This window comes from Nelumbo lutea, chromosome 1, assembly GCF_056320005.1.
Source record: "Nelumbo lutea isolate HS-2025 chromosome 1, American lotus-T2T, whole genome shotgun sequence".
Taxonomy (NCBI): Eukaryota; Viridiplantae; Streptophyta; class Magnoliopsida; order Proteales; family Nelumbonaceae; genus Nelumbo; species Nelumbo lutea.
The window spans coordinates 217651295-217674808 of NC_142684.1; the positions used below are offsets into that span (position 1 = coordinate 217651295).

The following is a 23514-nucleotide window of genomic DNA, read 5'->3' on the forward strand; positions in this document are numbered from 1 at the left end:
CCTTGGAAATCGGGGAGTCTTGGTTCAACGTTTACTCATGTTCCAGCCCGTTGCTGCCATCGGTACAATGATGTGGCACCAATGTGGCATCATCTCAAGTGTTGCATAATGTAGACTAGTGCTGAAAACAATTATACAACACTGCCACGAAACAAACCAGTGTTGTTTTCCTAGAAAACATTTATGTGGCAACATCGGTGCCAAACAAAAAAAAAAATGAGCCATTTTCCGAGAGAACGATGCAACAAACCCTCATCCATACAACACCATTTTCTTAGAAAATGGCTCTGAAGCAACGACTACGATGCCAAACACCTACTAAATTATCACATATAAATTTGGAATGAAATAAACCTATGATCACCTATATGGGACTATGGAAGCACAAAAAAAGAAAGGCTCAATCTTACTAGTTGACATGCTTCATGTTTTATGAATTTGGAATGTACAATAGATGCAGTATTCTCTCTACTTTCTTTATGTAGAGATCGATTTACTTTCTTTATTCAGAGCTCGATAGAAAGCTCTTGTTTCTTGGTTGTGGGGTGAATAAGAGGGGCCAACATGTTTATTTTATATTCTTACATCATAACCCATCAACGAATGTGAGAGCTTTTATAATAACTAGCGGGGACCATGCATTGCAATGCACAGGCTTTGTTAAAAGAATTTAAAGTAAAAGGAGATAGGGGTGCAACTTGGGTGAGGCATACCCAACTCAATCAAAGCTTTTGTACAGGTTGGGCTTGAGTTTTCAAACTTCAAGTTGGTCTTGGTAAGAAAACTTAAGCCTAACCTAAACTCAGAATGGGCTTGAATTGAGGCATTGGGTTGCTTAACCCGACCCGGCCCAATTTGATCCGACCCAACACTTTATGATATACATATATGCATCTCATCAATCTATTCTACCTAAAAATTGGGCTACACATGCCCAAGCCCAAGCCCAACCCAAGATTTGGGTTAATCTCAAGTTAGGCCTGGGTTGATACACTTAAGCTTAACCTTGAGTTGCGCCAAGCCTAAGCTTGAGGTTTGAGACTTAGGGTTGGGCTTGGGTTGGCCCTCAACCCAACCCAACTCACCCAAGTTGCACCCCAAGAATTAGCATTGTGACTTTCCTAATTGTATTAGTTTTGATTTTTTTTTATTAAATTGTTTCGACTTTTACTAAATTTTTATTTAGTGGATTAGGGGATTTTAAATTAATAATACTTAAGTTTAAGACTAATAATTTCGTTAATTTTTTAATTATAGTAACAAATTTTTTAGGGTCATTTTATTTATTTTTAAATGAAATCTAAATAGATATCAAGATATAAAATTTAATTTTGAAACTAAATTTTTCTTACTTTTTTATTGTTTTATTAATAAACATGTATTAATTTGTATTAACTTTATTAATAAAATTATATCCAAATAAGTTTTAATAATTTATATTATTGTCATCTATATTTTTTATTACATTATTAACATAATTAGTTAACTAATTTATTATGTTATTAATTATTTGGTTAACTAATCAGATAATCTTTAGTAATTAAGTTATAATTAGTTAACTAATTATGTAATTATCTTATTATTTAGTTAACCTTTTTATTATATAATCATTTTCTAAGTGAAATAAAGTTATTAAGTTAATTAATGTAATTAAGAAAGTAATAACTAATTAATTAACCTTAGTTCTTTAATTTAATTTAATTAAGGTTTATTGATTCTCAGGGTCATTCCATTAATTTTATTTTATTTTTACATTTTACTAGTTATATTTGAAATTCTAAAGTTAAAATTATCAGCTTTAATGTTTGTTAAGAGAGACAAGTTTTATTACTTTTATTATAATTATTCACTTTTGTTTTTATATTTGGTATTTTTTGTACTTAATTGTAATTTTTTACTTTTTATTATTTTTTCATTTTTAATTATTCTGTGGTTACAATTTATTGAGAATAAACATTAAAACCAAAAAATTACTAACATGTATTATTTTATCATTTTTTATTAATTTTACCAAGAAGCAAGTTAACTTTTAATATTAATTTTGTAGTGGAAATTTTAATTAAATAAACTGGTTTTATAATTTAATTAGATTATATTATGTTCAATTAAAACATAATATAATTGAGTTATTGATGGAACACCTATCCATTTATTGAAAAGCAAATAATCCAGATTCAACATGCCTTTCATAGAAGATAACTCAATTCCCAACATGCCTTCGATTTTACAAAAATGAAAAGTTTGGGCTTGACTTGGAATGAGGTAGGGTGAGATCCAGATTATCTAAACCCGAAAAATCAAAAGCCCAGTCTTTTAGACCCAAACCCAGTCTGAAGCCCTAAAATCCAAAACCTAACCTTATAAAATTGCAGGGCTGGGTTGAACCCGCCCAATGTTTTGGACCCAAATCCAGTCTGAAAAATAACAATTACGGTCAAACTTGTGTAAAGAATGGATGGGTCGTTAAGGTTTGGTGAGGCGAAGCTTCTTAATTGACCCACCCATTATCAGATTCATACATACCTTTTATCACAGTTGGGGGTAGGTGCCAGCAATGGGCATGGATTGTCGTAGGTGTTTTACATTTAGACATTTTGAATTATCGTAGGTTTGCAGTAAAATTTAGAATTGTATTGTGGGGTATAGTGTTCACTCTCAATTTCAGATATGCAAATAGTTTAAAATTCAAACATCAAAATATGAACAGTTCCTTTGTTTTTTGTTTGGCATCGATTCTGCCAATCAAACAGCCTATTGATACCATTCTTGAACCCCATTCTTGAACATTGAATGGCGTCTCCGACGATTCACTCTTTGTTGAAATAAATGGTAGCGACCAACGAAAGGGTAGATCATTGGAATATTTTAAAGATTAAACAAATAGGAAGCATCGTGTATATGCATGTTTTATTGTAAGGTCGGAAGATTTTGCGAGAAGGTGGTGGACCTGGTAGCGATGGAAATGGAAGTCGTCGTTTATCTTTATCACGCTCCAGAGTCCTACCCCCAATTGTTTGCTTTTCGAATTATACACTTCGCGGACAAAGTAATCTTTTCCTTCGACGCCACGCGAAATGGTGTGCGAAGATACCTTACTTCCTTGTTGGTTCAACCCAACTCCTTTCTAGAATTTTAGCTCTTCTTTGTTTTGTTGGTATTTTTGACAAAGGTTTGTGTTTTACTGTTTGTTTTCACGTTCAACAGGTCAAAAAGCTTCAAGCCCCCTCGTTATTTGCAATTTTCACATTATCGGCCGCCTGCTCCCGCTTCTTTTTTTTTTTTTTCTTCTTCTGGTAAAATTTGACGTTTTCGTTCGGTTAGCTCAGCTGACTTTGGATCAGAGCCATTCACTACTCAAGAGAGAGGAGAAGCGAATTAAAAAAAACAAGAAAAGAAAAACGTTGCTGAATGCCTTGGAACGTCAACGATCGCCTCGTCAATAGATCAAATTGTTCAAACTCCTATTATATATTATGTCGCAAGAAGCTCCGAAGTGTTCCTTTTGCCGCGAAGATGGCGAAAATACTTTCAGACCCAAATCGACGCTTCCTTTTCTATACCATTTGCTTCTGCTTCTTCACCACACGAGTTCTAACCTTGATTTTACACAAATCTTCCCCTCCCTGCAACTACTCCGATTCAGGTCCCGTTAAACCCTCAATCCCTTTGATTTCCTTCCTCGAACGCGTACAGGAGACTGCTCTCCGTTCTTTGGGCGACTCCAACTTCGATCCAAAGCTTTACGTCGATTTGTCTTTAAAGTTCAACCTTTCAACCACGGAGGAGGCTTTTGATAAGCTACCCAGGTCAGCAAACGGTTCCGTTTCCGCTCGGGATCTGCAGAGCTTCATAGCCTCCTATCTGGGTGATGCAGGCAGTGACATGGTGATCAACCAACCCGTCGATTTCATGCCAGAGCCGCCTGGCTTCTTGCCCAAGGTTGAGAACCCCGTTGTGAGGGCATGGGCATTAGAGGTGCATTCTCTGTGGAAGAATCTGAGCCGGAAGGTCGCCGATGGCGTGAAAGAGAGCCCAGAATTACATACTCTTTTGCCTCTTCCATCGCCGTTCATCATTCCCGGATCTCGATTCCGAGAGGTTTATTATTGGGATTCTTACTGGGTTATTAGGTTCGTTGCCCTTCTCCGTTATTTATTATTTTGTTCTCTGGCTCCAAGCAAAGTCATTTTGGATATCCTGAAAATTTATACAGACTACACCACATATATCCTTAGACTTCGCAACTGAATGTTGTAATCTCATTTGTTTGGCTTCAGGCTCTAGATTACCCCCAATCCTTTTTATTGGTTCATGGTCATATTGGTTACTTAAAGTTTGCTGAGAATATTAAGACCATGAACCACAAATTCTCTCTGGGACCCTGTGGTTGGGTGGGATAATGTTCTCAAGCATCAAAATTACACATTGGAAATACCGTACTCAGACCTTGTATTGCTTCACGTCTCTTTGCCTACACTTGTTGCATAAGTTGTCTTGAAAAACTTCTGAATTACTTTAACAACACCAAACATGCTTCTAGCTGGTGATGTCATGAAGCCTTCAAAGCTGAAACAGGTTCCGGTTCCTCTGTATTCTGAAATCCATGGCATCAATTACTTCTAGTGGCACCCTTAATGCAATGCTTTTCTACATAAAATTGGAACATATTACACCCTTAAAAGGACTTGTTAGAGTATTATTGTGGCAATTTTTACCTCTACATCATCTTCCCTCTTCTTCTTGGAAGATTGATAAATGATTAGGGCAGCCCACCTGCAACCAAAGAGGGAAAGAAAACAATCCCAAACACTAGACAGAAATCTACAGGAAATTAGTAAGTGATAAGCAAGACTGTTAGGATCAAATGATCACTTCAACTTGAAGTTTGTGGGAGCGAGAGAGCGAGCAGAGAGAGAGAGAGAGAGAGAGAGAGAGAGAGAGAGAGAGAGAGGCCGTTGTTAGGGAGACGCATTACCTCCTTGGCTGAAAAAGGGCTGAAAAAGGGAAGAGTTGAAGATGGGAGAATTTCTGGAGGTAGGCCGTTGGAAAAAAGCTTTGAAGATTGAAACTAAGGAGCTCCTATTTGAGGAACTGAGATTAAATGTCAGCTGAGCTTGAAAATCAGGGAAGCAAAGAGAGGGATGGTGTTGTTAGAAGGTTTGGGGGTAATGAAGGGTTCAAGGAGTTTGTGAAAGGTGCAAGTAACAAAGGCAAACAAAATAGTTGGAAAGAGTTTCTCTCAGAAACTGGAAGAAGGTTTGTTGTAGAGTGTAAGAGAAACCTTAAAGGTTATTTTATTTCCTTGACAGAATTTTTTGGCAAGGGTAGAAAGCAGATGGTCTGCTTCCCAGAAGGAAGGAAGAGTCAGGGCTGGAAGGCAGTTCATGGCGCCTTATGTGAACTGCTGCCATGCTTGGGTGCTAGAAGAGAAGTAACAGTTAAAAAAGGAAGATAAGCAGTTCTAATAGTTTGGTGAGCAATAATAAGCAAGAGACTCTTTTAGTGATAGCTGGGGTAGGTAAATACAGAATGGGAGTAAACATACAGAGAGGTGACTGGGAAAGTAAACTGATACTTAAAGTTTCAGCTCACATTCTAGACTGGAGGAAAGTTGCAGATCTGTTAACAGCAAGTTTAAAGTTGAAGAGCACGTTTATTTTAACACCTTTTGAGAAGGACAAGGCTTTGCTGGATCTGCTTGAGAATAGAGTAGAAGTTGAGGCATTAAATATCCAAGCTAAACTTGGAAATTTCACAGTTTCAAGATGGTGTCCGGGATCAAACTCCAAAGATTTCTTTGTTGAAGATGGAGTGCTGGTGCGTCTCTTAGGCCTTCCCTTTCACTTGTGTAAGCAAGAAACTGCTGAAGCCATTGCTTTGATGTGTGGAGGATCACTAGGAGGTGCCTTTTGGGGAGACTTTTGTTCAGCTTCCATTTTATTGAATGGAGTAAAACCTGAGGAGATTCCTCGGAAGATAGAGGTGCTACTTGAAGGACAATGTTACTCAGTGTGGCTGGCTTCATCCATTGAATCGGTGCTCTGGAAAGAGGCTCGTAGGGAGGGAGATGAGAAGGTTGAAGAAGAAGAACTGCGTGGCAAGAAAGGGTTGGATGATTCAAACAAGAAAAGAACTTTCACTAAAATGGAAAAACAAATGTTGGAGAAACAAAAAGGTAGCATTCAGGGGGTGTGATTTTCGTGTGTGGAAGCAGTGAACAGTCTGGAGGGTGGCAGGTCTTTTGCTTAGGTTGTAACCGGCACCAATCTGACTTTTTTGAACAAGGAAAAGGGGTTGATCCAGGGAAGAACTGAACCTAGACCTGATAAAACCAAACCGAGCCCGGGGTTGGACGTGCGTGACCTTTTTAAAAGTCACGTTAGCTCGTGGGTGTTTAAGAATGGGCCAAAGCCAAAGCCCATGCGGAATGTTAGTGGTGTTATTAAAGGCCCAAACGGGTCAGCGGGCCCGACCCAGTATGTTAAAAAGACGTGTGAACCTTTAAAGAATCATGTGACTGGGGTTTCGACGAAGATAGACGATGTTAATGGTCTATCATCATCCCTAGTCGTGAGACAGGGGGGGAATGCGCGTAGCGCCGGAAACTAGAGAAGAAGCGGGCTTTGCAGTGGGTTTCTCGACGAAGTCTGAAGGAGCCTAGTCCCTTGCGGCGCTCCTCAGAGAGGCCGAAGCCAAGTTACGCTAGGGGAAGATCTGAAGAGAGGGAAGAGAAGAATGAAGGCTGGGTGTAGTGCAGTGAAGGCGATGAAGATTGCAATCGGCTTATTTTAGGGTGTAAACGACGAAGTGTGCAAGGATTATCAGATTGCAATCGGCTTATTTGTTGATGGTACTAGTGTGGGCAGTGTAAACGATGAAGGTAGTTGTGTTGGAGGGGACTTGGATGGGTGGAATATTGCAAGCTTATTTTAGGGTGAAGATTGCAATCGGCTTAACTCATTCCCAAGACCACAGAGTGTGCAAGGATTATCAGAAGGGGCAAAACCGGGAGAACCGAAAGCAGAGCAGGAACACACCATCTAAGGGTGAACCAAGGGTAGAGTGGAAAGAACACCAGGTTGACTAAAGGACAGAAGTACTTCCCAACCAACTCAGGGAGATAAATGTTTACCAACCTCCGGAACAAGAGAGGGAGGTTGGGAATAGTCCTTTTCTAGCTTGTCCATCAGTCCCAAGTAACCAAGTGATTTCGGTTTGTGCTACTAATGTGTCTCCTATGTCTTTGGTTCTAGATTTTGTTTCTGTTCCATGTCCTGTAGCCCATGAATATGCAACCGAGCTAGCAGGCAGCCTCTCCGAGGAGGGGGAGAGGGGAAGGAAGGAATGTGGGAAGGTGCGGGAAGGAAGGTATAGGAGTGAAAAAGTGTGGGAAATCATTGAAAGAGTGTTTAAGGAAGTGGAAGGAAAGCTGATCTGGAGGAGGGAAGGGGAGGAAGGAAGAGGGGAGGGATTAGTGGAGAGGAGGGAAAGGAATGAGGGTAGAGATGGAGAGGATTACAGGGAGAGAGCAGTGAAGGAGGTAGGTAACAGGAAAGGGAGGAAGGATGGAGAGGAAAGAACAGAGGTGAGACTAGAGGAGAGGAAGAAAGGGCAGGTGGATAGAGATGGAGGGGATTCTGTAAGAAGGGTAGGGGTGGAGGACTCAGTGAGAGAAGACACAATAGCAGAATTTGTAGGGAAGTTGGGTTGTAGGCTGGAAGATTTGAATGTGTTTAAAGAAAGCTTACAGAAGAGCAAGAAGAAGATCAAAACAAAGAAGAGGAGATTGAGTAAAGTAGAGAGATTGAAGAGAGATGTAGAAGGAGACAAGAAGCCCGGGGTAAAAGGAGATAGAAGGAAAGGGGAAAGTAGTGGGTAGGTGGTAAGGGGTTTTAAAAAGAAGTGGAATGAAGATTCTTAGTTGGAATATGAGGAGAATTGGGAGTGCAAGGAAGAGAGCAACAATAAAAGAGGTAATAAGACGGTATGATCCAGACATTGTGTTGTTGCAAGAGTCTAAGAGAATGGAGTTTAATGACAAGTGGGCAAGGAGTGTATGGAAAGCCAGGGGGATTAGCTAGGTGGCTGCTCCCTCGTCGGGTGCTTCAGGGGGGATCGTAACAATGTGGAAGAGGGATGTGGTTGAAGGTCTGGAGGAGTTGATCAGAAAGTACTCGGTTTCCATGAAGTTTAAGCAGTAAGAGGATGATTATATGTGGGTGCTCACAAATGTTTACGGACCAAATGACTACAGAGAGAGAAAGGAGTTGTGGGAGGAATTGGCTGATGTTAGAGGGTTGTGGGATGGACCTTGGTGCATGGGTGGGGATTTCAATGTGATCAGATTCTCGGAGGAGTCCAATAAGGTTTATCAGAGGGTGACAAAAAGCATGAGGAAGTTTAACAGTTTTGTGGATGTCTTTGAGCTTAAAGAGATTCCCCTAGCCCATAAGACATTTACATGGTCAAATCTCCAATTTAGACCCATTTGCTCTAAGCTGGATAGATTTCTGTTCTCTTTGGATTGGGAAGAACATCGGGGAACCTTGGCTTCTAGAGCTCTCCCAAGGGTGACCTCGGATCACTGGCCCATAGTGTTATGTAAGGAGGAAAGAAGGTGTGGAGGTCCTACCCCCTTTAGATTTGAAAATATGTGGTTACTTCATCTAGGGTTTACTAACAAAGTGAGGAAGTAGTGGCATGAGAGTAACCCGCTGGTGGAATGGGAGGGGATGAGATTCCATAAGAAACTACTTTTCTTGAAAGCAAGAATCAAGGAGTGGAATTTGATGGAGTTCGGGAGGATAGAAGAAAGAAAGGGAGATCTGATGGATAAGATTGAAAGCCTTGACTCTAAAGGATAAATGGGAGAATTTGGAGAGGAAGACAATGATCTCATGAGAGATTTGAGAAGACAGTTAGAGGACTGCCTACACAAGGAGGAAATTAGCTGGAGGCAAAAATCTCGGTGTAAATGGCTGCAAGAGGGAGACAGAAACACTAGGTATTTCCAATCTCTAGCAGATGGTAGGAGAAGGAAGAACTTTATTTCCAAATTGGTAGTAGATGGAGTTGAGTTAGTACAACAAGAGGAGATTGCCAGGGCCTGTGTGGAGCACTTCAAATCTATTCTAAGAAGGCTTGTGAGTAGAAGGGTGTGGGTAGAAGGTTTGGATTGGCCAAATGTAGGGGTGGAGAACAGGAGAAGGTTGGAAAGAAGTTTTAATCTAGAAGAGATCAAGGAGGTTGTGTTTTCTATGGATAAAACAAAAGCTCCAGGTTCGGATGGGTTCACAATGGCTTTTTATCAGGACTGTTGGGATATCTTGAAAGATGATCTCTTGCGGGTGTTTGAGGAGTTTTTCAGGAGAGGAATTATCAATCCGAGTGTGAACTCTACATTTATAGCCTTAATTCCAAAAAAGAAAGATGCATCCCACCTGAAGGATTTTAGGCCAATTAGCTTGGTTAATAGCTTGTATAAGATCATTGCAAAAGTGTTGTCTTTGAAGCTGAAGAAGGTACTGCCAGATATCATCGCACACTATCAAGGAGCTTTTGTGAGTGGAAAACAAATTACTGATAAGATTTTAATTGCTAATGAGAGTGTGGAGAACTTTAAGAGGGATAAGAAGAAGGGAGTGGTCTATAAGTTAGACCTGGAAAAGGCTTATGACTTGGTGGACTGGGATTTCTTGAGGAAAGTTTTGACTAAATTCAGGTTTGGGGCTAGATGGTGTAAGTTGATCATGGGTTGTGTCCGGAATTGTCATTATTCAGTGCTAGTGAATGGGACAGTGGTAGATTTCTTTCCATCCAGTAGGGGTATAAGACAAGGAGACCCCCTTTCTCCTTTCTTGTTCATTCTAATTGCAGAGGTTTTGGGGAAACTGATTCACATAGAAGATTCTAGGGGGCTCATTAGAGGCTGGAGAGTTGGGAGGGTTGAAACCCCCCTCACTCACAGTTTGCTCATGACACGATTCTGTTTTGTGAAGGCGGTAATATGAGCTTTATCAGGAACTTGAAGTCAGTGATACAACTATTTGAGCAAATGTCCAACTTGAAGGTTAACCTTGGGAAAAGCTATGTAGTGGGGGTGAATTTGGAGGAGGGAGAGATCAGGGAGAGTGTTGAAGTGCTGGGGTGTGAAGTTTCGGGGTGGCCTTTGAACTACTTAGGGTTGCCATTAGGTGATAATCCCATGAGAGAGTTTTTGGAACCCGGTGGTGGAAAGGTTTGAAAAAATACTGGTATCCTGGAAAAAGAGCTACCTCTCTCTTGGTGGGAGAATTACACTAATTAAGGCTACACTTGCTAACTTACCCATCTTTTTCCTATCGGTGTTTAGAATCCCAGTGAAGATTGCTAACAGATTAGAGAAGTTAATGAGAGATTTCCTATGGGAGCCGGGAGAGGAGAAGAGGGATCATAGAGTTAGCTGGGAGGTAGTGTGTAGGAATAAGTCTTGTGGTGGTTTGGGGCTTGGGAGTATTAGGAGAAGGAATATGACTATGTTGGGGAAGTGGTTGTAGAGGTTTCCTATGGAGAAGGAGAAGCTATGGGCTAGAATAGTGGCAAGTATACATGGATTGGAGCACAATGGATGGGACGCTGGAGTCAGAGCTAGACCACAAGCAATTCTCCTTGGAAAGCCATTCATGACCTGCTACCAGTTTTCTTCCCTAATATCAGGTATGACTTGAATTCCGGTAACTCCATAAAATTTTGGGAACAAACCTGGGTCGGGAGCACCCCTCTAAAGGATCAGTTTCCGTCTTTGTATGCTCTTTCTGATTTGAAAAATGAGCCGATCTCGTCTTTCACCACCCTGTCCTCTTCCACTTCTGGGATTGGGTGGAACTTGGGTCTAAGAAGGGACTTGAGGGACTCAGACTTCAACAGTATTTTGAGCCTTATTGCATTTCTTGATAACGTTGTCTTAGACCCCACTAGGGCGGATTCTAGAATTTGGACACCTACCCCCAATGGCATTTTCTCTTGTGCTTTGTTCTTCAAAGTCTTAAGTCAGTCCACCAGTCCTACCTTCCCCCTTCCCTGTTGGTGAGGTTTGGTGCAGAGCAATACCTCCTAGGGTTGGTAGTTTTTGTGGGGAAGTCTATCTGGAAAGAATCAACACTGGTGATCTACTCCAAAAGAAGAGACCCAATACTTGCTTGTCACCTCAGTGGTGTGTTCTGTGTAAAGCAAATGGGGAGACTGGTTTTTACCTACTAGTGTCTTGCCACTTTGCGAGGTCAATTTGGGATTGGGCTTTCTCCTTATTTGGATGTAGTTGGAATCCTCCATCAGACTTGCAGGGCCTTTTCTCCCCTTCCTTGTTTAGGTGGCGGATAAAAAGGGGAAGGACAATGTAGAGAGGACTAAGTGCTGCAGTATGTTGGACACTGTGGGAAGAAAGAAACTCTAGGATATTCTTAGAAACTCAGAGAGGAGCAGCAGGTCTGAGGGCTATCATACATATTAGGGCGGTACAGTGACTGAAATCTTTGGAACTATTTACAGATTACACTGTGGATGAAATGTTGAGGAAGTGGGGTGAAATTGCAAATTGCACACAGACCAAATCAGTAATGAGTGTGGCTTGGACCCCCCCCCCCCCCACCTAGTGGATTCTTGAAATTAAACTTTGATGGGTGTAGTAGGGGAAATCCGGGACAATCAAGGATTGGGGATGTTTTTAGGGATAAAAATGGGGTAATCTCTGCCATGTTCTTAGGCTCAATTGGAGTGCGTGACTCCCTTAGAGCCAAGATCTTTGCAGTTATGGAAGGAGTCCGGAAAGCTAAGGAATTGAACATCAAGAAACTCATAATTGAATGGGATTCAGAGGTGGTGATAAGGTGGCTGACTAATGATCAAAATGGTTTATGGAAGTACAATAATGAGAGGAGGAAATTCAAGTGGCTGGTGTGGGAGATGGAAGTTAAGACATGTTGGATTAAAAGATCGGTTAATTCCTTAGTTGACGGTTTAGCTAAACAAGGGGCAGAAAGGGATTCACTGTTTTGGGCTAAGTTGTAACATTAGTGTCTTTTTTTCCTTTTTCCTTTCTTGAAGCTCTTTGTGGCTCTTGGAAGATAAATGTGTTTGTCTTCCACTTGTAAATTTTCTACTGATGATTTAATGAAAGTGTTATTGATAAAAAAAAAAATTATTGTGGCAAATTTTAGTTTTAGCTTAGTTTTCTGATCAGCTTCGTCTCTATTATGGAAGAACTTGTTTCAGCATAGTACTTTTTTGTTGACAGTTTAACAATCTTAATTTGTTTCCTTAATCAACATTGGTTATTAAAGTTTTCCATTGCAAAGCTTGTCTGATTAAACACACTTGTCTTGCAGGGGCTTGTTAGCAAGCAAAATGTATCAGACTGCAAAGGGAGTTGTTCAGAATCTTATTTCCCTCATAGATAAATATGGTTATGTCTTAAATGGAGCAAGGGCCTACTATAGCAACAGGAGGTAATGTTACATCTTTTGTATCCTTTTTTTTTTCATTGTATTTGATGCATCCTAGCCTCAGAGGATGTCGGTGTTATTATTCAGTTGTCAGTTACTATTCCTGATCTTGTTTTTGCCTATTAAATCCGGTTATTCAGTTGTCGGTTGTCAGTTACTATTTCTTTTTTAATTTAATTTCACTTGTCACAGAACTGTATGATAGATGGTTTAGATGTTTGTTCTGTTTTGTCTTAATGGAGGTTCTTTCTGCTGTCTCTGTGCAGAGACACCCTCATGTCAAACGAGAAATGGTGTCAAATATGATTTCATTTATTTCCAGTTTTATTTTCTGATTACTTTAATGGTTGTTAGTAAAGTAAAAGCCTATTAATTACTAAATAATCAGGATCTGATGTTCTTGTATTTCCATTCTTGATCTAAAGTTGCTGCTGCCTGAGGCGAAAGGCGCAAGGCAAGGCGCGTGCCTTTTTAAGAAAGGCCCAAATTACAAAAAAAAAACGCTAAAAAATAAAAAAAGTCAGAAAATTAAAAAGAAAATGCCAAAAAATATTAAAAAAATTCAAAAATATTAAGCATAATGTTAATAAAAAATATAAACTTAAATTTTAAAATAAATGTTTTAAAAAACCTACTATCTAAAATTAAAATACATAAACATAACATGTAAAGTGTATTCAAATGAAAATTTAAAAATAAAAGCAAACATATAAAGCATTGTCAAGCATGTAAAACCCACTATCTCTTTTTCTCCTTAATTGCATTGCTCCAAGGAGCTAATGTGATGTAAAACATATTGCATTCTTGATTCTATGAGTCGCCTTTGTACCACGCCCCTCGAGACAAGCCCAAACAAATCTATGTTAGGGTCTGAAATTCTTATTTCTCACATAAAAAATAATGATTTAATAACTTTCATTGCCTTTTAAGAAGATATTTTATTGCAATGAATGAATAAACAACATTAGCAAATAGGGGCATGCTTAGGCTGAGGCGCAAGGCGCATCAGGCGCATGCCTAGGTGCACGTGCACCTAGGACCTGGGCGAGTATGCGCCTCGCCTGTTCGCCTAGGCTTTAAATCACTGGGAAAAACTATAGAAGAGAAGACCAGAAGCAAGGATTAGATGGAAAACGACTAATCTTGTTAACATGGGAGGTCTTGAACCTCTTTCAAATATTGACAGCCTATTTTTCCCCACTTTCTTCTTTTTCCCAGGGAAATAGCGGTAAGATCCTATCAAGATGTACAGGAATACTGAACTATCAAAGAAAAAAAATGATTGTTTCTAGATGATCTCATTAGGTTTGGATGAGTTGTACATTGATGTTGGACTTTGGATGAGTTTTGACATACACCATGGATGATATTGTTAGGGACTTGGAGGCTCATAGATGCTAGCCTTGACATAAAGGATGAGGGTTGCAAGAAATAAACCCTAGATTCCTCCACTTCCTAATTCCACACTGGTAGCTTTTTTAGGGATGATCAAAGTGAAATTTTGATGGTTTACTCAGGTCCTATTAGTTGGGGAGAGTTAACAAGGGCCAAGCTTCTATACTTGCTCAATGGTCTAAGATTGGACTGTTTCATTGGGATATGCTAATCCTGTGGTGGAAGGAGATTCAGTAACTGTAACTGGATGGATGAGAAATGGAGGTTTAGGTCCTTTAGATAACCCCATATTATTGCTTATATTTTGGGGTTTGAGGTTTTGTCTTACTAGGGCAGAGCGGCAGTGGGCATGTCTTTTTTTTCCTGCTGATTGGGGGGGGGGTATATTGCCCTCATTTTCCTTGGACTCTAAACTATTGTTGTTGTTGTTGTTGTTAGTAGTAGTAGTAGTATTTCAATAAAGTTTCTGATTAATTATCAATGAAAAGATAAAATAAAAAGTACAGACCTATCTGGATATCATGATGGCTGATGTGATGAAGGCTCATCAGATCTGGGGCCCTCTGGAGTTGGGAGAGTTTTCAGGGATGGGGAGGGCAGGATGCAAGCACTTTATTCTGGCCCAATAGGTGTGGGAGATTCCTTAAGGGCTGAAGTTATATCTCTACTTCTAGGTGTGAGATTGGCTAAGCAATGGGGATATAAAAACTCTTGAGGTAGAGGGAGACTCTAAACTTCTAATACAAAAAATCTTGGGTGTATGGAACCTTAGACAACAGATGAGGGAAATACTTTGCCTAGCAAGGGAAGTGGAAGTAATTTTCAAATGGGTAAGGAGATCAGCCAATTCTGTGGCTGACAATTTGGCATAGTAGTGGACTCTCAGGGAAAGCTTATTTTGGGCTGTATTATAAGATTTGAGATTTGTATGGAGTCAACGCTCATGCTCTGAGTGGTTGACACTATTGTATTTAACTGTTATTTTAATGAAAGTTACCATTTCAAATTAAAAGAAAAACGAAGGCTCATCAAATCTATGCTAAAGAGCTAAAAAAAAAAAGAAAAAAGAGAAAACATGCTTGCTGCAATCCTCCTTGCACGAAGAGCAGCTTCTTTTATTTCTTGGTTTCAAATGTATGGCTGGCAGTGAGTGTCCCATTCTATCTTGTTTCAAGTGTATGGCCATTGGCAGGAGTGCTTGAATCACTACAAAACTTCTTTCAAATGTTAGAATTTTCCAAAACTCAATTGTTATAATTTCCCAATAGGTGAAAGTTTAGTCTGTTTATTGATTTGTAATTCCAAAATACTAAAATATTAGCATACTTGAATAGGGATATAAAGGTCTTTGCCAAATTTATCAATATATATTACATCCACCTAAACTAATTGGATCCTATCATGGTCAAGTCAATCTGCATTCAATCCAATTTAAGAAACGGATTGCATTTCCACTTCAATTTGATTTGGAAATAGCCAGATATCTGGACCTGGCTTAAACAAATTGTATTTGGATTTGAATTTGATAAAATCTGACCCAATCACAGCCTTATCCATGACTATCCTTATAGACACCTTTATTGCTCATGTGCAGTATATTCTTGTGTTCAACTCCGAGCAAATAAACAATCCTCTCTTGATAATTTGGCTTAGTTCCTAGAATACGTGTACTTATCGACCTTTTTTCCTTGGGATTCTGTTGGGTCATTCTTTATTTCCTCTTTATTCTGACATAATTGAAGCTTGAACTATGAGCAGCCAGCCTCCGCTTCTAAGTTCAATGGTGCTGGAAATATACTTGAGGACTAATGATCTGGAATTTGTGAAGAAATCACTTCCTTCACTGGTCAAGGAGCATGGCTTTTGGAACTCAGGTGCCATGGCATCAGTTTTTCGTTCTCACTAGTTTGAATTTCATGACTTCCAATGTGTTTGGTCAATTTTGTAAATTAAGTGTAATGTTTGGATTGCATTGTAGAAACATTATGCCTTTAAGTCTGAGTTTCTTCTAATTGCAGGCATACACAAGGTGACCATTCAAGATGCTCAAGCATGCACTCACACTTTAAATCGGTACCATGCAATGTGGAACAAGCCCAGACCAGAAAGTTCAACTATTGTAGGTTCTTTACAGCTTATTTAACTTAGAAATGCCTAAAAGCGATGTAATTGATGAATTAGTATTGACTGCATTCTTTCAGGACAAGGAATCTGCTTCCAAGCTCTTGAATGCATCAGAGAAAGAACAGTTTTACCGCCAGGTTGCATCAACAGCTGAATCTGGGTGGGATTTTAGTACTAGATGGATGAGGTGACATTCATTTATCACTTTCCATTGTGGAATTAATTTGTTTTCTGCAGTACCAAAAATCACGTTTTCTGTATGTTGATGTATAATGCACCAATGGCAACTTAGATCTTGGATGCTATCTTATTGTCTTATTTTTATTATTAGAGATACAGTAAAAGGCATACTTATTGCTTTGTCTTTGAAGCAAGGATCAAAATATTGATATGATATGCCCATATTGTGTCTGTATAGCTTGATCATGGAGACACATGAATACACTGATACACACAGGGTTGGGGGGTTTTGAAGGTTTGGAATGATAGAAGGCATCCCTATCATTCTGATAAAATAAAAAAGAAAAGCAAGAATATTGGTCTTATTGATATGTACCGGGCGTATCGGGCATATCAATATTTTGATCCTTGTTACTAAGAAACCTAAGACATTGTTCAGGACTATATGATATTATTACATTATGAGTGGATATGGCAGATGAGTTCATTTAACAGGACTATATGATATTAAAACTCTTAATATGAGTTATAGATCAAAAGAGGTAATTCATTTATTACTTGATAACCAGATGAAAGGCAAAAAAAAAAAAAAAAGCGTAAATGAATCATCCAACTAATATTTATTTTGATCTGAGTTATCTTAGATTTTGTTGGAGAATAGAGATGGTGAAGCAAGTGGAGTGCTTCTTATCCACTAAAGAAATAATTTGATTCCATCAATAAAGCACTTCAGAATTAGGAAGGAAGGGGAGAAATTTTACTGTTAGAACAATTACAACAGTATCTGGCTACAACCAAAGTTTACCAAACCAAACTTTTATTTATCAAATTACGACCAGAGTTCACTAAATGGAACTTTTATTCATCAAACAAGCTATTTTAAGTTTTATTTATTAGGACCCTATAGTAGCGCTTGATATCTCTTTACTACTCTGATTCCAACTTGGAAAGTGATCAGGAACAGACTTGTAATTGCTTCAAAACCAAGACAATCCCCTTCAAAACCATAAGGACACTAACTCTTAAATCAATCCTAAATATGCATTACCAATCCTATTAGAAATAAGTAGACCAAAAAGATCTCTGAGGTAAACTCAAAAACTGTAAACTTTTCCTGTCATAGACTTGTCAAATACCACAAGTGCAGAATGTGACTGGGTTATTTACAAGTCTTCCAGCAAATGTCAGATTTTGTTCATTACAATTTAATAATTCATATCAATGTGAATTCATGAATTGTTGAGTCTCAGTATGTTATTTACAGGGATCCATCTGATCTTACAACATTGGCGACAACATCAATTTTACCTGTGGATTTGAATGCATACATACTCAAGGTGAGGATCTGAGAGTATTTATTATAATGGCTTTGATTTAGAGATTAGTCTCTAAATTGAACAGTATCTGTCTGCATTGAACATGACAAGAGTAGATGAATCTCTTAATCTCAGATGGAGCTTGACATAGCTTTCCTGGCAAGAATTGTTGGGGAAGAACACACTGCAGAAGACTTCTTGGAAGCTTCCCAAGCAAGAAAAAAGGCAATAGGTTCAATCTTTTGGAATGCCAAGATGGGCCAATGGCTTGATTACTGGCTTACGAGTAGCCATACATGTGAGGTAAAGTGGTAAATTTAGATGTAGAGTTTGACAAGAAATATCTGAACTTAGGCCATGTTTGGGAGTGCTTAAAAATAAGTGCTTATTTGGGCTGGGACCACACCATTAAGCACTTATTGGTGTTTGGGAAATAAGCCCGGAATAAGTGCTTATTTTAAAAATAAGGGCTTATTTTTTTAAGCCCAAATTTCTAGCTTTTTTTAAGTGCTTATACAATAAGCACTTATTCAATTTTTTTCTTCCAAAATTATCCCTAGTTGAACTTTAAAATACCAATTATAAAATTATCCGTAGTTGAATTTTATAAAAGTACTTTTCGTAAAAGTGCTTTCATAAAAGTGTTTTTATAAAAGTAATTTAATAAAAGTCCTTCAATAAGGGTATATTTTGAAAATTTGAAAGCAAATGAAGGACAAAGTAGTCACAAATGCTTATTGGAATAAGCACTTTTTTTTTTCATAAGCACTCCCAAACATGGCCTTAAAAGTTCTTTAGTTTTCCTGATTTTCTTCCTTTCAATAATTTCAGACAGTTCACAGGTGGGGAGCTCAAAACCAGAATGAGAAAATTTTTGCATCCAATTTCATGCCATTGTGGATTGAGTTGTTTAATTCAGGTGTGATTTTCTGAGATCATTTTCATTACTAATATTAACCTGAATCAAGTTTTTAAGTGGCTAAAAGCACATGTAGACCCTTCTATATATGTCCATAACCCCCTCCCCCCTAAAGAAAAATTCTTCAGTTCCCTCCATATCTAGCACTAGCACAAATTTATGAAGAAAATATGTTCGACAAGCTGAATTCTTCTATGATTTTTTCCATGTCTACATGTGTAAGATGGTCCAATGGTGAAGAAGGTAATGAAAAGCTTCCAGGATTCAGGGTTGCTTCGTGCTGCTGGAATTGCCACATCCTTAACAGAGTCAGGGCAGCAATGGTTAGTGAGTCTTTATGATGCATTGTTAATTTGGAATATGCTTTGATTTCTTTATCAATTGTTCTGATAAAACAAAGATCACAGGGACTTTCCAAATGGTTGGGCCCCGCTTCAACACATGATTGTTGAAGGGCTGTTAAGGTCTGGGTCAAAGGAAGCAATGTCATTGGCAGAAGACATTGCTGTTAGGTGGATTAGAACCAGTTATGCTGCTTACAAAAAGACAGGCACAATACATGAAAAATATGATGTGGAAGCTTGTGGCAAGATTGGAGGGGGCGGTGAATATGTACCTCAGGTAAGCACTGAATTCACTTGGCCACTTGTCTTGATAATCATCCTACCCTTGCTAGGATCAAGATTTATGCAACTTGTGTTGGTGGTTAAGCATGCAATTTGTAAAAGAATGTTGTTAGTAGTACTGATAGACGTTCCTTTGTGGTATAATGTGGTGCAGACGGGATTTGGCTGGACGAATGGAGTTCTCTTGGCATTATTGGAGGAGTTTGGATGGCCTCACGACCGGAAAATAGATTGCCATTAGGGCATTAGGAAAGGATAGTCTTAATACGCATGCTTTCAACATGTTTAAATTATGGTTAGGGAGTAAATGTAGACCATAATTTGCTACCTCATCCTCCATACAATAAAGAGTTCCCCCTCACTATGGAGATCTTCTATCAGAGTTGTTATTCATTCCAACATTGAGTCAGTGGATGTATAGACCAATAAGAGGTTGGCTTGGAATAATTAAAGTGATTGATCGATATTTCTACTAGTTTCAGTTGTTGGGATCTAGAACCTTGGTGCTTGAAAATCACCATGTGTGGTTTGTGGCTGTAAGCCGATAGCGTTAATGGTCTGTGAGCCTTCAGATGGACTAGTCCATGTGAGATTTACTCCAGGTGGAGGGGCAGCCACATAAGAATTTTATTGATCAGCCATTATCAAAAGGAAATTGAATTACAGGGGAGGACATAGCCGGCCTTACACCAAGAGCATTTTAAAAAAACGAAGCAAAGAAAAATTCACAAGTGAGATAAAGCATCACTCCAACTGAAGCACTGGGAGCCGAATATAGTCTTCCTTGATGAAGTTCAAGAGGTCCCGAGGAAGATCCTGAGAAGAGTGAAACACGTCTACTTTTTTTCATAATTCCCAGATTAGCAAGGAAGTCTGCACATCTGTTCCCTTCCCGAAGTGTATGAGAAAATTCCCAGGTTAGCAAGGAAGATCTTGAGCCGCATTAGTTCAAGTTTTCTGGTCAATTTACTATGGGTCTGTTTGGTTCACAGTCAGAATTGGAATATGTTTGGTTCGGGTAAGAATCAGAATGGAAATTGAAATCAGCTGGAATGAAATTTCATTTCTGAGGGAGGGAGAGGGAATGGCCATTCCACCAGGAATGGGAATGAGATTCCAATTCTGCCCAACCAAACAGTTGGAATCAGAATGGCCCATTCCCATTCCGATTCCAGACCCTCATTCCCGTGACGTGAATATGTTCTTCCATTGATCAGTCTCTCTAGTCTCCACTCCCTAACGTGCATATCTCCATGGCTCTGTATTTGGTTTTTTCTCTTGATGGTTCAAATCTCCAACCTTTTAAAAAACATGGCTACACAATTCTTCACCCTTTTCTACTTCATTCTTCTGTATATTATTCTTCTCCTGTTCTTCCATTTGTCTCTCGTAAACATCTCTCTATCTGTTAAAAGTATTGAAGGATGTAAGCTTTTAGATCAACCTCTCACCCTTATTTCCGTCGCAATATTTATGACTACGCTTAATCGCTCCTCCCCTTAATCAGTGGACCTCTAATCTGCCCCCACCCCTTAATCACTACGTAATGTATATGTAATGCTAGTAAGGAAAAAAAGTTTGCTGCATCAAATAAAAATCATTTCATTTCAATTTTTCGTAGCACCGGAACTACAGAAACGTCATTAAAAAAAGGTGGAGAGTAGTTTGAGACCGACACATTGAATTCAGTTTAGATGATGAACCTGCATCTCTTACGATATTGGATGATAAACTTACAAATTTACAATACAAAGCTACAACATCATTCATTTGGGTTCCCCCACCCCAGATGTTAATACAATATTATTTTTCATGTATAATATTAAATAATTTTATACATCTAATTTTATTTTCTAAAAAAACTTGACTTATAGTTGAGCTCAAACTTGTAAGCTATGAACTGAGCCAAGCTTGAGCCCGATACTATTCCTGCGAGCCAAGGTTGAATAGCCAAATATTCGGCACAGCTTGAATCTATCCCTGCTATTAAGTCCAAAATTTAGCACGGACCTCATTTTGTATTAAAAAGTTAAAAAAAATGTTTTTTTATATTCTCTGTCCTTGTTACTATGAATAAACTCAGCCTTTTAGAATCATGTTATTGTTACTGAAAGCCTAGATTTATAAATGAATGACTAAATAAAATATCAGGAAAATTCCTTATTAGTACCTTGTACTTTGGGCCTAATGACACTTTGGTCCCTGAACTTTAAAATGCGACAATTCAGTATCCAAACTTTGATGACGTGTAAATCCAGTACCTACCGTTAGCCAATCCGTTAACCCGCCGTTAAGTGGCATTTGAAAAGACACAAATGCCCTTCAAGTATCATCTAATTTTTTTATCAACCGTCTAAACATTGATAAGAAATGAACAGTTCCAAATCCTTACCTCTTCTATTCAAGAAAGTTGGGATCACCAGAATGCCCACTAAGATGCGATCCCAACTTTCTTGAATAGAAGAGGCAAGGATTTGGGATTGTTCATTTTTATCAATGTTTGGATGGTTGATAAAGAGAATTAAATGACACTCGAAAGACATTTGTGTTTTTTAAAATGCTACTTAATAGCTGGTTAACAGATTAATTAACAATAGATATTGAATTGGATTGACACATTATAAAAATTGGGGTACTGAATTGTCGTATTTAAAGTTCAGGGGCCAAAATGTCACTAGGCTCAAAGTACAAGATACTAATTAAAAATTTTTCCTAACATATATTTTTAACTTTCTTAAAAAAGAAAAGAAAAAAGAATGACAATTAAAGCAAAAAAAACTACATCTTCGGTGAAATTCACTTACATTGCCAGTAACAATCAGTAGAAAGGCTATTGGATGTCAAAGAAACCATCTTACAAGCTAGTAGTTGCGCAGAGGTTGACTACAAAGAGGATTGAGTGGACACTGGACAGACACTAGTTTAGGTCCAAACCAAACAACTTTAGAAAGATTTTGTTCCACATTCACTGATTATAAGTAAAAATTACTTTTCCAAAGTAGAAACACATTTGAGGCCCAAGGTATACAAATCATACAAAAAATGATCATTTTATATATATCAACTGATTGCATTTGAAGTGCAGCTTCCTTGCAGTTGCAGTCTAGCTAGTATTAATTCCCACCTAAACTAGCTTTTTTATTTTATTTTGATGGATGCGTCCACTCTTCACACTTTTGTTGGTAATAATAATGTAATGATGTGCAAGCCTATCCAAACTTTAAAACATGGACAGTTTTTTATATACAGCTTTGGACCATTGCTGTTATTTCAGTTTACTTTTTTTCTATATGGAATTAATAATTAATTAACATTTTTTTTTTTTTTTTGCAAAGAATTAAGAAGAATCATTTGAGGCACACGCAAGGGAAGCTTTATTCGAGGGGAAGTAGAGAGAGTGCATAAAGGGTTTCTAGAAGTATCTTTTTCTTCTTAGTGATATCGAGCCAATCGTGATACACCACGTCAACTTTGTAAACAAGGGACCCATGTTTCAGATCGACGTGGCATATCGATGATTTCAGTAGAGGATTTTGGAAGAACGAAGAAGTCGTCCCTCTAAAACCCAGCCTCCCATATAATGCTAGAAATATATATAGAATAGAAAGGTTATGTTAACAATTAAAAAGAATAATTAAGTAATTAATTAACCAATAAGGCTCCGAGTGGAGTTGGTGATAGATATTAACTTATTAAGATTTAAGACTAGTGGACTTGTTTTAAGTGCATATATGCTTAGTTGCAACAGCACCCAAGAGCCAGATTTCGGAATAATAAATAAAGTAAGTCTCCATTTGGTTTGTGGAAAGATTTGGGTGGGATAGGATGAAAAAGTATAAAAATTGGACTTTCTAGTGTTTGGTTTTATAGAAAAAATAATAGGAAAAACATGTAACGACCTGGTTCTTCGCCCGAAGAAGAAGAAGAAGAAGGTGAGGGAGGAAGACAGAAAGAATAGGAAGAAGAAGAAGAAGGTGAGGGAGGAAGACAGGAAGAATAGGAAGAAGAAGAAGAAGGTGAGGGAGAAGAGAGAAGAGGAAGATGGAGGGAGAGATAGAGAACAGGGAAAGTAGTAGATCGATGGTAACGGGGTAGCAGGTCACCGCTGCTTGGTTCTCTTGCCACCGTCACCTCCTCTGCTGTTGCCTCTTCAAATTGCTGCTGCCTACTTCTCTTGCCATTGTTGCCTCCTCTGCGGCTTCCTGGTTCTCTTGCCACCGCCACCGCCTCTGTTTGAATGGGGAAGGCAATGAACAATGGTTCCCTGCCAGTATCTGGTGAAGAAAACAATGGAGAGTAGATCGAGTTACATTGTTCACCATCGCTATTCGTCGTTGTCTCTGTTCGTCATCGTTCGTCTATCATTGGAAGGCAATGAACAGTGGTTTCACGAGTTTTTCCACTGGGGTCGCACTCCAATTCCATGTTTTTGGGATCTCACATCCCACCTTTTTCTCATTCCATTCCTCTATTTC

At 38.6% G+C, this 23514-nt stretch overlaps 1 protein-coding gene across 3 annotated transcripts; it reads left to right on the plus strand.

The window, feature by feature from the left end:
* Positions 1 to 2614: 2614 nt before the first annotated feature.
* On the plus strand, positions 2615 to 19514 carry TRE1 (trehalase 1). Of its 3 annotated transcripts, none has more exons than XM_088963239.1 (12): positions 2615 to 3077; positions 3205 to 4130; positions 12363 to 12482; positions 15633 to 15748; positions 15893 to 15993; positions 16076 to 16185; positions 17443 to 17515; positions 17630 to 17797; positions 18326 to 18413; positions 18637 to 18736; positions 18821 to 19034; positions 19194 to 19514. In XM_088963239.1, exons 2-12 carry the CDS (start codon positions 3409 to 3411, stop codon positions 19278 to 19280), a joined length of 1899 nt encoding a protein of 632 aa, XP_088819365.1. In that variant the 5' UTR covers positions 2615 to 3077; positions 3205 to 3408; the 3' UTR covers positions 19281 to 19514. The 3 variants fall into 3 exon arrangements, with proteins under 3 accessions (XP_088819365.1, XP_088819366.1, XP_088819364.1); XM_088963240.1 differs by having other exon boundaries at positions 3011 to 3102; XM_088963238.1 differs by lacking the exon at positions 2615 to 3077 and having other exon boundaries at positions 3169 to 4130.
* Positions 19515 to 23514: the final 4000 nt, after the last annotated feature.

Coding starts and splice junctions, on each gene's coding strand:
- TRE1 (XM_088963239.1), top strand. CDS start 3,409: ATGCCTTGGAACGTCAACGATCGCCTCGTCAATAGATCAAATTGTTCA. Junction 17,798..18,325: donor CGAGTAGCCATACATGTGAG/GTAAAGTGGTAA, acceptor CAATAATTTCAG/ACAGTTCACAGGTGGGGAGC. Junction 18,414..18,636: donor GATTGAGTTGTTTAATTCAG/GTGTGATTTTCT, acceptor TACATGTGTAAG/ATGGTCCAATGGTGAAGAAG.